The sequence below is a fragment of the Salvelinus namaycush genome, unplaced genomic scaffold, assembly GCF_016432855.1.
Source record: "Salvelinus namaycush isolate Seneca unplaced genomic scaffold, SaNama_1.0 Scaffold365, whole genome shotgun sequence".
Taxonomy (NCBI): Eukaryota; Metazoa; Chordata; class Actinopteri; order Salmoniformes; family Salmonidae; genus Salvelinus; species Salvelinus namaycush.
Genome location: NW_024060619.1, coordinates 116,222 through 129,000, shown reverse-complemented (window position 1 = coordinate 129,000; position 12,779 = coordinate 116,222). Strand labels below are relative to the sequence as shown.

The 12,779-nt window shown below is 44.1% G+C and overlaps 1 protein-coding gene across 5 annotated transcripts; it reads right to left on the bottom strand.

The window, feature by feature from the left end:
- Positions 1-610: 610 nt before the first annotated feature.
- LOC120040595 (GTP-binding protein 1-like) lies at positions 611-12,358 on the bottom strand. Of its 5 annotated transcripts, none has more exons than XM_038985678.1 (14): positions 12,309-12,358; positions 11,893-12,085; positions 10,918-11,029; positions 9,858-10,038; positions 9,451-9,634; positions 8,825-8,989; positions 8,561-8,684; positions 8,269-8,383; positions 6,194-6,338; positions 5,920-6,102; positions 5,460-5,595; positions 5,078-5,256; positions 4,714-4,839; positions 611-2,600 (listed from the first exon to the last, which is right to left on the bottom strand). In XM_038985678.1, exons 2-14 carry the CDS (start codon positions 12,073-12,075, stop codon positions 2,472-2,474), a joined length of 1,962 nt encoding a protein of 653 aa, XP_038841606.1. In that variant the 5' UTR covers positions 12,076-12,085; positions 12,309-12,358; the 3' UTR covers positions 611-2,471. The 5 variants fall into 5 exon arrangements, with proteins under 5 accessions (XP_038841606.1, XP_038841609.1, XP_038841608.1 ...); XM_038985681.1 differs by having other exon boundaries at positions 12,330-12,354; XM_038985680.1 differs by having other exon boundaries at positions 12,255-12,339.
- Between the last annotated feature and the right edge of the window lie 421 nt (positions 12,359-12,779).

Genomic DNA, 12,779 nt, shown 5'->3' with positions numbered 1-12,779 from the left:
GAAGTGTGTGTGGACTGTGTGTGTGTTTGAGAGTGATTGACTATCTGTATGCAGTGTACTTCAACACCTGCAAAACTCACGACTGAAATCAGCCGTTTCTCTGTCCTCGTTTCACCTATAAAGGACAAGCCTCGCCACTCAACCTTACAGCTCTCAGTGCCTTCTCTAAACCAAGGCCTCAGCATAGACCACTACCCGGATAAGGCCTCAGCATAGACCACTACCCGGATAAGGCCTCAGCATAGACCACTACCCGGATAAGGCCTCAGCATAGACCACTACCCGGATAAGGCCTCAGCATAGACCACTACCCGGATAAGGCCTCAGCATAGACCACTACCCGGATAAGGCCTCAGCATAGACCACTACCCGGACAAGGCCTCAGCATAGACCACTACCCGGATTCATACAGCTTAGAGTGAGAGTGCTGATCTAGGATCTGTTTGACTTTTATAGCACAATCATTAAGATTACATGGTAATGGAGAGACCTGATCCTAGATCAGCACTAGCATCGGCATGTGAAATGGCCCCTGATAGAAGTGCTGGCAGCCAGGTGATACACACTCCCTGGAAGGTGCAGTATTGACAAAATATGACCACACAACATGTTGATACTCTGAAAGAGCTTTATTTAAAAGGATTTACAACAAACTGGCACCACTGTGTTTTAAGTTAAACAGCTTTCTTTTTCTTTCGGCGCAACACTCCATTTTGTACATAAGATGCAGACACAAAAATGTGTCTCAGTCCATTCATAAAAATAAATGTATACACTAATATTAGCTAAAAAAAACGTTTTAAAGGTTGTTGAATGTACTGAGATCAACATCCATCATAAAAGCAGAGAAGAAATACAATTAGGTTACCTTTAGACCTGATCTAAGGTCAGTTGTTTCCCCCTCTAATAGATCAGGATAACATCTGTGGCTGGATAAACTGATCCTAGATCTGTACTAAAGTATACCTTCTACCTGGTGGTAACAACCAATTCAAGCCTTCCACCACTGAAACCTGTCCCAATACAAACCCAAAATAAAAATGCTCACAAACATTTCAAAGCTTAGATTTTTTTTTTTTTGAATCATATCAAGTATGGAAATGGATTAACCTAAATCTTCAATCCCAAAAACCCTAGTCCCGCCAACAAATCTTATAGAAGGTGTGCATGACTAGAAACTGAATAAAACAACAAATCTTAAAACTACTATTCCGCCTGCGTTTTTGGGCTCAATGTCCTTGAGGGGGTATTGAGGATAACATGGAAAACTTCTAAATCCTCCTGAAATACTTTTAAGCCGTATTAGCCTTCTTGGATTTTCCAAACCCTTTCATCTATGAAAGCCAGATAAATAATCCAACACAGAACACGCTACAAGGGTAGCTGAGCAACGATTCCCAAATCTATTGAAATTAATTACAGAACAGATATGCTGGCTGTCTTTCAGTACGCGTCAACATTCCTGACTGCAAAAGATGAACAGAACTTTGAACGAACTTTGCACCATTTGAACAATGTAGCTCACTTAATTTCTCCAAGACCAAAATCCAACGCTTTCATAGTTTCTACTCAATGCTTTTTTTTGGGCAGACATAAAAAAGGCACACATATCTAAATGATTGGTTCTGTATACCAGGTTTTCCAAGGCCCAAATTAGTTGTTTTTCCTATTAAAATAGAGCCAGGGCAAAAATAGAACAAAACATGACCTACAGTGAGTCCTGATCCAAATGTTTGAGAACCACTGTTTTATGTATAGTCAGATGGCAGTGTATGAGCCTAGTGGACATTGTCCTTGGGGTTGGTTAGGTAGGGCTATCCCGTGTCTGAACTACACCTATCCTGTTCTATTAGATTGAGTGGAAACCTTGTGGAGTACACTATTCCTTTCCTGTATAAATAAAAATGAATTGAATAATAAATCTAAACCTTATGACTCCTATGCCAGGTCCGTTCTGTTAGACTTCATCTAAACCCTGAACTACACCATTTATTTCCTGTTCGATTGAATCTTGAGTCAGTTATTATTAGACTGGATGACGACCCCTTAAGACAACAGTTAGGTCTCTGTGCCTGAACAACATGTCTTTCCTGCCTACATAATGAATCTGGAATAAAACTAAACCTGCTTTGTTTCTATTACTACACCGTGTCTGTTAGATTGAATAAACTGTTTCTTTCTGCTATATTCCAGGAGCCAGTTCAGTCGTTAGTTGCCATAGTGACATTTAACTGTGTTCTATAACTACTCTGTAATGGTGATCTAACTAGGATGTACATGTTAAGCTGTAAAATGTAGGATTAATGCATGTTTCACTTCTCGTCCTCCTTTTCTTTGCTACATTCATTCCTTCTCCGTCAATTGGAATAAGAATGATTACAAAACGGGATGTAGAGGAGGAGGGGATAGAGAGAGAAGATAGGATGCAGAAGAGAGTATAGAGAGAGGAAGGAGAGGAGATGGTGGGGGGGTTAGGCAGTGGTGCCCACTCCTGCTGCAGCTGGTGTGTGTTGTTGTGATGTTGGTGATGCTGTGCTGTTCAGGGCTTTTCCTCGGTGTCTCTGACCCCCTCTCCTCCTGCCTCCACCTCCTGCCTTGGGCTGGAGGAGAACAGTCACAACAGAACAAGTGTTAAGCCACACAATTTACGACCACCTCTAACTGTTAGATATTTGACTTTTAAATAAATTGAGAAGACAAATTCTCATTGAAAATTCTATTTGTCTTGTTTTTTATTACACAGCATTAGTTCAGGTCTAAACGTCATTTTAATGTTTTCATTCAAGTAAATAACCTTTTTAGTACTTTTAGAAGTCAAAGTTCAGGCTTGCACAGGAAAACACTCTTTAGTGTTGGGATAAATGGAAGTCATGGCAGTACTTCTTTAAGACAAATGGCACTGGTGTTTCCTTCCCTCGTTCCGTTTACCTGGTTCTCTTTGTTGCCGTCTTTACATAGCGTCTCCTCCTCCCCCACTGTCTGACGCAGACAGCCAACAAGACAGACGAGGGAGAGAGAGGAGAACGAAAGTGTGACGGGTGGGGGAAGTGTTGAGGGGACGGTGAGACAAGTTAAATGGACAGAGGTCAGGAAAGATGAAAGGAACGAGTGATGGGTCCGACGATAATGGAGGAGAGGAGTGAACGAAAGTGGGATGAGGAAAAGAGATGTAAGTGGAATGAAAATTGAGAGCGGAAGAGAGGGATATTGGCAGACGCGTGTGAGGGTCAAGGAAAGGGAGGACATTTTGAAAAGAGGGATTGTGAAAGACAGGGTGATGAACAATCATAAAAGCGCAGGATAAAGAGTGAAACGAGATGGAGGGGCATCGGAAGAGAGATTAGCATATTGGAAAAGAGAAGAAAGCTGCTGGTACGACACACACATGCCAACCCTGTCCAACTTTTACAGTACCATACGCGCGCGCCATATTTCTGACCCACTGGAATTGTGATATAATTAATTGTAAGTGAAATAATCTGTCTGTAAACAATTGTTGGAAAAATTACTTGTGTCATGCACAAAGTAGATGTCCTAACCGACTTGCCAAAGCTATACTTTGTCAACAAGGAATTTGTGGAGTGGTTGAAAACAAGATAATGACGCCAACCTAATTGTATGTAAACTTCTGACTTCAACTGTACGTCCAATGATGTATTAATCTCCATGTCCGTGGACACAAACTCCGTACATGTCTGTGTGGTGCAACTCGAGAATCGGGACGTTAGATTCACTCAGTGGATGTATTTTTTTTATTTAAAAAAATAATAATAATTAAAATAAATAAAATAGGCCCCATTCATTTCTGCGTACTATTAACTCGGATCTTGAAGATGGACAGAGAATTGCATAGTAGGTACGCAAAATGCTGTATGTTGGCAGGTCTGCACACACAACCATTCAGTCACTCAACACTAAAGACATGAAAGCATACAATGCAGCAGGGCAGAGAGTTTAACTTTCCTCCTGCTCTTCTAGTCATTATTTGACCTCTTACTCCAGGATGTTCTCTAAACCCTCCCTTCTAAGCCCCTCCCTCCTCCAGGTGTTCGTTCTAAGCCCCTCCCTCCTCCAGGTGTTCGTTCTAAGCCCCTCCCTCCTCCAGGTGTTCGTTCTAAGCCCCTCCCTCCTCCAGGTGTTCGTTCTAAGCCCCTCCCTCCTCCAGGTGTTCGTTCTCAGCCTCTGCCTCCCGGTAGCTCAGCAGTAGCTGTCCTGTGTTGTGGCTGTACCCAAGTGTTCTAATCCCCTCCAATCTAATGCTGCGTTCATAACCAAGTGGGAAGGTGTTAATTACCAGTTGTGAAGTCGTAAATACCAGTTGGATGCATTCACGTGCTTTGAAATCGTTGAGAAAAGCTGATTGGCTAACGGCCAACAAGCTGCATCAACCATAATCTTGCTTGTAAACCAAGTCGTATTAAAAAAACATTGATACATTTTTTATAAATAAAGTTTTGTTGTTGCATTTAACTGCCAAAAATGCTGTTAGATGTAATTACCTACGTAGGTGACATCAGAGGTCAGCATGTGGGAGATGTCAGAGTTCAGGGATGATAGAGGAGTTTCCCACTAGTAATTACCAGTAGGAGGGGTGTTCAAGTGGATTTTTACCAGTCGTATGTGGTAAATACCACCTTCCCACTTGGTTATGAACGCAGGGTAGTCCCTTCACCAGTTGTTCAGTCTAAGCCCCTCCCTACCCCGGTAGCTCACCGGTAGCTGTCCTGCGTTGGGGCTGTCGGGCCGCGGTGCGGATCCTGCCTCCTCATTGGCTGACGTGGTGCCCTTCTTAGTGGACTGCATCTTGGCCTGCTGGGCCTTGGTGACTGACTGGAGCAGCTGGAGAGACACGTATAGGTGGAGTGAGTTAAGAGGTAGTCTGGGACCCTTTAGAAAAAGGTAGAAGCCCTTCATAACCCATTATAACACTTGACCACACACACATGGCAACGCTGGTGAAGAGACAGTGAGTTACTGTAACATTGTGAAATGTTTCTCTAAGGGGGTTTAATGCTCCATGACCTTTTATAAACTTATGACCATTCATAACCCTTCACAACAAGTTATAACCCCATACCTTGGTGATGGTGCCCACAGCCTTGGTCCGTCCCTCTCTGAACACCAGTCTCTGGTCTGTGTGGAGGTACTCAGGGGTCTTGATGAATCTGAAGTGGACTGAGGCCTTGTCCCCGGTACGTAGACAGTCTCTGTTCATGGTCAGAATGGTGGCTGTCTGTCTGATGCTGCCACAGTGCACTGAGGGAGAGAAAGTCAGAAAAATAACAATTGACATACCAGTGGCATAGCAACTGTGAACGTGTCGCTTTGTCTCAATTTTGTGTGAGTGTAGGAGAGACAAAGACCTAATATGAATATGGCTGAAACGTTAATGCTAAATTGAGCATCGCCACCGTATACAAGCAATCATGAACACACCCAAACGTTTGAAAGCCGCTCACCCATAGCCTGGTATCGTGGTGATATGGTGGTGGGGTGGTGCAGGACCAGTATCTCAGCCATAAACTCCCAGGTAGCCTGAGGTGTTAGTCTGGGAGAGATCATCACCATCCCCTTCCTGATGGAGGAACGCTTGATCTGGAGAAGAAAGAGGGAGGGGTGAAAAAGGGGCAGGGGGGAAGAGGAGAGAGAAACATTAGGACAGACAATGTGTCAGAAATGTGCTGATTGAGGATGTTTTTTCCCAATGGGAGTCATCCATTGATGGATTATGGACAGAGAATTTTCTGAAGAAAATAAATTGTCCATCTTTTTACATATCATATGCAACTTATTCGAAAGTTGCTGACTTGGGCTGAAATTTTGACACACAAAAACAGAATTTATGAATGCATGTATGATTTCATCTGTGTTATTGTGTCTGTGTGGTTGTAGCCTTAGATCAGATGCATAAACACACACCTTTTTGAGTGCGAATGAGGCGGTCTGTCCCCCACGGACCTCTTTGACAGGCATCCTCTTGCGGTGGATAGATTTGACAGCGATAGAGAGGAAACTGCCCAGGGGGTCTGGGCCGAGCAGCAGCGTGTCATTCAGTCGTATCAATCCACGTAACGTAGTGCCGGATACTACGGTGCCCACACCCTGAGGAGAGACAGGAGACGTCAATACAACACAGGTTGTTAAATGATTAGTGTGTGTGGTGCTGATGGTTGTGTGTGTGGTGTGTACGAACCGGTACTGAGTAGGTGTCATCGATCTGGAACTCGGCAGGCTCATCTTCTTTATAGGAGGTTTTAGAAGACAGTAGGTTGAGGAACATCTTCAGAAGATCCATGTTCTCTCCTGTTACATTGGAGACCTGGAAGATTGGACACATCCTAGGGAGAGACACACAGAGAGAGGGGAGGAGGGAGAAAAGAAAGGAAGAAAGACAGAGGGAAAGAGTGGGGGATTAAGGCAACATACGTTACCCATAAATCAATTCAAATGTTATTGGTCACATACATATATTTAGCAGATGTTATTGCGGGTGTAGCGAAATGCTTGTGTTCCTAGCTCCAACAGTGAAGTAATATCTAACAATACACAACATTACACAAACCTCAAAATAAAAGAATGGCATTACGAAATATAGAAATATTAGGATGAGCAATGTCAGAGTGGCATTGACTAGAATACAGTATATTAACATATGAAATGGGTACAACATTATGTAAACATTAACATGACTAGTGTTCCATGTCTATGTATATAGGGCAGCAGCCTCTAATTGCAGGGTTGAGTAACCATGTGGTAGCCTGCTAGTGACAGTGACTAAGTTCAGGGCAGGCCACTGGGTGGAGGCCAGCTAGTGATGGCTATTTAACAGACTGATGGTCTTGAGATAGACTGAAAAACAGCTTCTCTCGGTCCCAGCTTTGATGCACCTGTACGGACCTCGCCTTCTGGATGGTAGCTGGATGAACAGGCAGTGGCTCGGATGGTTGATGTCCTTGAAGATCTTTTTGGCCTTCCTGTGACATCGGGGGCTGTAGGTGTCCTGAGAGCAGGCAGTGCTTCCCCGGTGATGCATTGGGCAGACCGCACCACCCTATGGAGAGCTCTGCGGTTGCGGGCAGTGAGGTTCTTAGGGGACAAGCCAAATTTCTTCAGCCTCCTAAGGTTGAAGAGGCGCTGTTGCGCTGCCTTCACCACACTGTCTGTGTGGGTGGACCATTTCAGATTGTCAGTGATGAGTACGCTGAGGAACCGAGGACAGAGAGCAGGGAGAGCTTTTCACCTTCTCCACTGCGTTCCTGTTGATGTGGATGGGAGGTGTGCTCCCCGTCTCCTGAAGACCACGATCAGCTCCTTTGTTTTGTTGAGGTGATTTCCCTAGCACCACTCCACCAGGGCCCTCACCTCCTCCTCATGAAACACACACCTCCGCCTTTCTTCTTCCAGGAGAGTTCCTTATTCCCGTCTGCGCGATGTGCTGAGAACCCAGCTGGCTGTATGGACGGGGACAGTATATCTGGAGAGCCATGATTACGTGAAACAGAGTATGTTACCGTCCCTGAGCTCATCTACTTTATTGTCCAGGGACTGAACATTAGCGAGTAATATACAGTCCCTGAGCTCATCTACTTTATTGTCCAGGGACTGAACATTAGCGAGTAATATACAGTCCCTGAGCTCATCTACTTTATTGTCCAGGGACTGAACATTAGCGAGTAATATACAGTCCCTGAGCTCATCTACTTTATTGTCCAGGGACTGAACATTAGCGAGTAATATACAGTCCCTGAGCTCATCTACTTTATTGTCCAGGGACTGAACATTAGCGAGTAATATACTCTGAATCGGTGGATGGTGTGCACGCCTCCCGAGTCGGAATATAGAAGTCCACTCCAAACACCTCTTCTGCCCGGTGGTGTTTTGGAGCAGCCTCTGGGATGCCTTGGGGGTTGCAAACAAAGGATGCAATTCAGAAAAGTCTTATTTCTGTGTGTGTCGCTGGTGAGTTACCGCCGCTCTGATATCCAGAAGTTATTTCTGTGTGTGTCGCTGGTGAGTTACCGCCGCTCTGATATCCAAAAGTTTTCCGGCTGTATGTAATAACACAAAAACGTTCTGGGCCAATAATGTAAGAAATAACACACACACACACACACCCCAACAAAAATACTGCAAATTTGCTTAGGAGCTAGAAGCAGAGCTAACATGCCTGTCGGCGCCATCTTACACACAAGGTGGCAAACTGTTCAGATGAAATGAGGAAAAGGACCAAAACCACCACAAGGAAAGTGTTAATTCACTGGTATTTACCTCTCTGAGCTGAAGTTGGATGCAGTGACGATAACGTCATCTTTGTTTTGAACCAGTACAGGGATCTTTCTACATCCTGGGGACTTCAGTAACCTCTGTAACAGATGCAGTGTCTCTGGAAAATACACACACAATTATTAACACACATTGTGTGTGTTCATTTGTTAACCCAACAGACTAATGGGGAGGAACTAACTGGATTTTTCCAATGAAAAAAAAAGTGTTACTTTTCACTGTGATCATCATGTTTTAATGATTTGAACAGGGCCATGTTCCACAGTCCATCTCTCACCTGCTAGGATGTTGGCTGGACACATGTCGATCTTGGTGACCACTACAAAGACTGGTACATTCAGGGCTAGAGCCAAACCTAGATGCTCCTTGGTCATCCCTACAATACCTGCATTACTGCCCACCTAGAGAGAGAGAGAGGAAAGGAAGGAGAGAGATGAGCGAGAGAAAGAGGATGAGCAAAGTCACTGACACAGTAAATGTCTGTGGTGATAACTGACCATGTGTGAGCAAAAACACAAAACACACCATCCCTGTCTCTCACCATGAGCATACAGAAGTCTGGTAGGTGTCCGGTCATTCCAAACACAGTGGTTTTCAGGTACTTCTCGTGGCCGGCCAGATCTATAAAGGTGATGACCTTAGAGGACCTCTCACAGATCTTCGTCCAGTCCAGACTGCCCCCGTGATTGTCTGGCTTATTCACCACCTAGGAGCAGAGAGAGGTTGGTTTAAATCAGAGTGCTGGACAACATGCTAGGGTCAAAATGGACCAGGCTCTAAGTCAGCTTTGTTTATGTTTTGAATACTGCTGGTCCTGTCACTCTCCATCTCCTGCCTATGTAATCCCTATCTAACGTAAATGTCCTTAGTGACTCCTAAGTCACCTCCAAGTCATTATCTTACATGTCCTTAGTGACTCCTACGTCAACCCCAAGTCATTATCTTACATGTCCTTAGTGACTCCTACGTCAACCCCAAGTCATTATCTTACATGTCCTTAGTGACTCCTAAGTCACCTCCAAGTCATTATCTTACATGTCCTTAGTGACTCCTAAGTCACCTCCAAGTCATTATCTTACATGTCCTTAGTGACTCCTAAGTCACCTCCAAGTCATTATCTTACATGTCCTTAGTGACTCCTAAGTCACCTCCAAGTCATTATCTTACATGTCCCTCCTGGTCAAAGCCCAGGATGTCGTTCCCCACACTGCTGGTCCTGCCGCTCTCCATCTCGTGTTTGTGTCGGAAGAGTTTCTGCCTGGCGAACCCCCTGCCGTTGTCCAGCTCCCCGTGGGTCAACACCCCCAGCAGGGTGCTCTTACCGGCATCCACGTTACCCACCACCGCCACCCTGTATGGGAAGGGGAGAGTGAAGTTAGAGGAGAGAGAGCTGTTATGTGCAACACCAAATGTTGCAGCACACTGATCCTGAAAGCAAATCAACTTCTCCCTCTGAGAAGACCTAATAATACATTTGTCAATTTCTCTCTCTCTGCCTCTCTCCCCCCTCCCCGGCATCCCATTCTCCCTCTCTCGACGGATGAGGTAGTCTTGTAATCCCCCGCCCTCCTCACCGCACTTCCAGGAAGTCCTCCTCTCCGACCCGTCGGCGGATGAGGTAGTCTCGTACTTTCCCCCCTGCGTCGCTACGTTCCCTCAGCAGGATCATGTCTGCCTCTATCTGCTCACACAGGGATTGAACTGTGGCCACTGATGCCTCCATGTCCCCCTTGTCCAGACCATAGTCACCTCCGTCTGATCAAGAAAGGGGGGGGGGTATAAGCGGGAGAGAGGGAGGGTGGATGTAAGGAGATAGAAAGCCACACACTAACCATACTGCCCAGTACTCTGAGAACACCCATGCTTGTGGCTTTACCCAGACATAAGGCTTTAATTACAGGGTACTTGACTGCATTTCCAGTTTACATCAATTAATGTAGCTATAGTAGTTCCAATAAAGTTTGGGCAAATTATAGGAACAATAGAGCAGAAGCTGAGAAGGTGGAGGCTTGTCGTTTTGCCACCTGACCATTAAAGGGTTAAATCAGGATAAACAAGTTACACTAGCTATCTCAGACTTAACTGCCTAAGGATGTTACATACAACGATAAACATTTGAATCGGGAACCGATGCTTAAGATACAAGTGCCTCACTCCACGGACCCCAGACCGATCCACATGTAGCATGCATCAGTCAAGAAAACCATTAAAACATTTTTTTGCTTATAATACATTCTTTCTACCATCCGAAAATACCTCTTATATTGTGACAACTGATGCACCCTCTCTTTCAGTGTTGAACTGCATGTAAGTCAAACTCTGTTGAGAGTCATTGACCTACAAGTAATTTTGCATGCCAAATAACCCCAGGCAATACGAGTAGCCTAGTCAACCTGCACACTGTGCCCAGCTTTGGGGGTTGACACTAGCCTGACTGGTCCCAGATCTGTTTGTGTTTAAACAACTGACAAAACGCACAACTGATCTGGGATATCAGGTCTGTGTTCTTTAAGGGGGTCACCGTAGATCTGGGTTCTTATTGGAGATGTTTACACATGAGCACCATGGGTTCTGTTGTGTGGTTTAGGTATATGGACCGAAAATAAGGTAGGAAAGTAGGTTGTCCGTTCTCACCTGAGCCCACTCCCACAACATAAATGGTCTCCCCACATCCTTCATCCATCCTCTCTCGGAGTTGCCGTAGTAACGAGTCATACTGTTCTCCTGTGGGGCTGACCAGAGTCAGCTAGGAAAGAGAGAAAATTTATATTTTTTGGGGTTGTTTGATAATTGACAGAAACTTAGATACATGTGTTTACAATAACATTTTATTGTAAACTGGACTTGGTGATGCATCTAAATTTACAACGTAAATAAAAAAACGTAACATTACAGTTCATGTCCAGTAGAGGACAGAATAACACTAACAAAACAAAGTAAGAACGGCCAGACAGACAGCATACAAATATTGAAGCAATTAGCTAGAAGCTAGGCCTGGGTCGTTTGTTGATGTTACAATGACGTAGCCTAGCTTCTGGCAAGCCTGACCATGTTGTAAATGTGCACATGCATGATGATTCATGCAATTATGAACATATTGATGTTTAATCCATACTTTCTTATTTGAAATAAATTACATTTGCAAGATAGATCTAGGTTTCAGGCCGGATTAGTGTCAGTTTTGCCCCAGCTAACACACCTGACTCCAATAATCAACTAATAGTGGTCTTCAGTTTAGAATGCAATTAGTTTAAATCAGCTGTGTTTGCTAGGGATGGGGGAAAAGTGTGACACCAAATCAGGCCCCGAGGACTGGAGTTGTCCAGGCCTAAATCTGGTCAAATCATCTTTGGTTGTTTCGCCAACTGTAGTGTCTACACAGAGTGGCACATATATACGTGTCATTCATTCACCATTGCATGTTTTGGTGGGTACTGGTCACTCGAAAAGATACGTGTCCGGTCATACTTGAACCAAATGAAATGCTATTATAAAAGTGTCACTTTCATAAAAATAGCAACATATTTTTGTTAAAGCTGATGTAAAATTGAAATCCACGAATACATATGCCATATAGCTAGCTTTAGCTGAGTCGAGAGCAGGGCCTACCTTGCTAGTAAAGTCTAAATGATCCTCGGACTCGCCGTTAACATTCTCTCCGTCTTCGAAGCACTCTCCCCCTGAAAGGTCATCCCCACAGTCCGGTGCGAATATAGAAACTGGTACTACGGATTCCTCTTTCGGTAATGTCCCCGGGCTTAGCCCTGGCTCTATTGCTGCCAACGACGCCATCTCCCCAAACCTTCAGGAAAAAAAGTAATTCAATTGCAAACTGCTAGCATAACATAGCTAAGCTAACGTTAGCTCACAAACCAAGCTTGCTACTGACACCAACATATTATGATGCAATGCATGCAACAATTTCGTACAGCAACTGCTTACGGTTTAAATTAGGCTAAAACGTCCCTTACTTAGCAATTCAAGTTGTATTAGTAATGTTATGTAAACATATACATTCATCATACCAGAAGTAGTAGTGTACATACAAGGTTTGCTTAGGTAGCCTATTTGTGTGTGGCCCGCCCCTATATTAAATACAGAAACAGGATTGGCTACAGTACTCAAAGCTCCACCCTCCTACCCTAGGTTCTTGAACGTTGACAGGTGTTCAACACAGAATGGAATTATTTCACAGAAACAGAAAATCAATACATTTTTCTCTTAGAGTTTTGACTCTTTCAATGTGTCATATGCACACATAATATAGTGTGTGCACGATTATAGAAACGCCTTACAGCAAATAATTGAATAAAGTATTAAAATACTGTATGGTAAGTAATGTGTGTAGTAACTATATTTACCACTAGATCGCAGTTTCATTGGTCAAAATACAGTGGATGGACACCTACATTGTCTTTTTTAGAAAAGATCAAATGAGTCACTAAAATGTCCAGTATTGTTGTGTACGACTCAGAAACACCCATCTACAGGCTGAA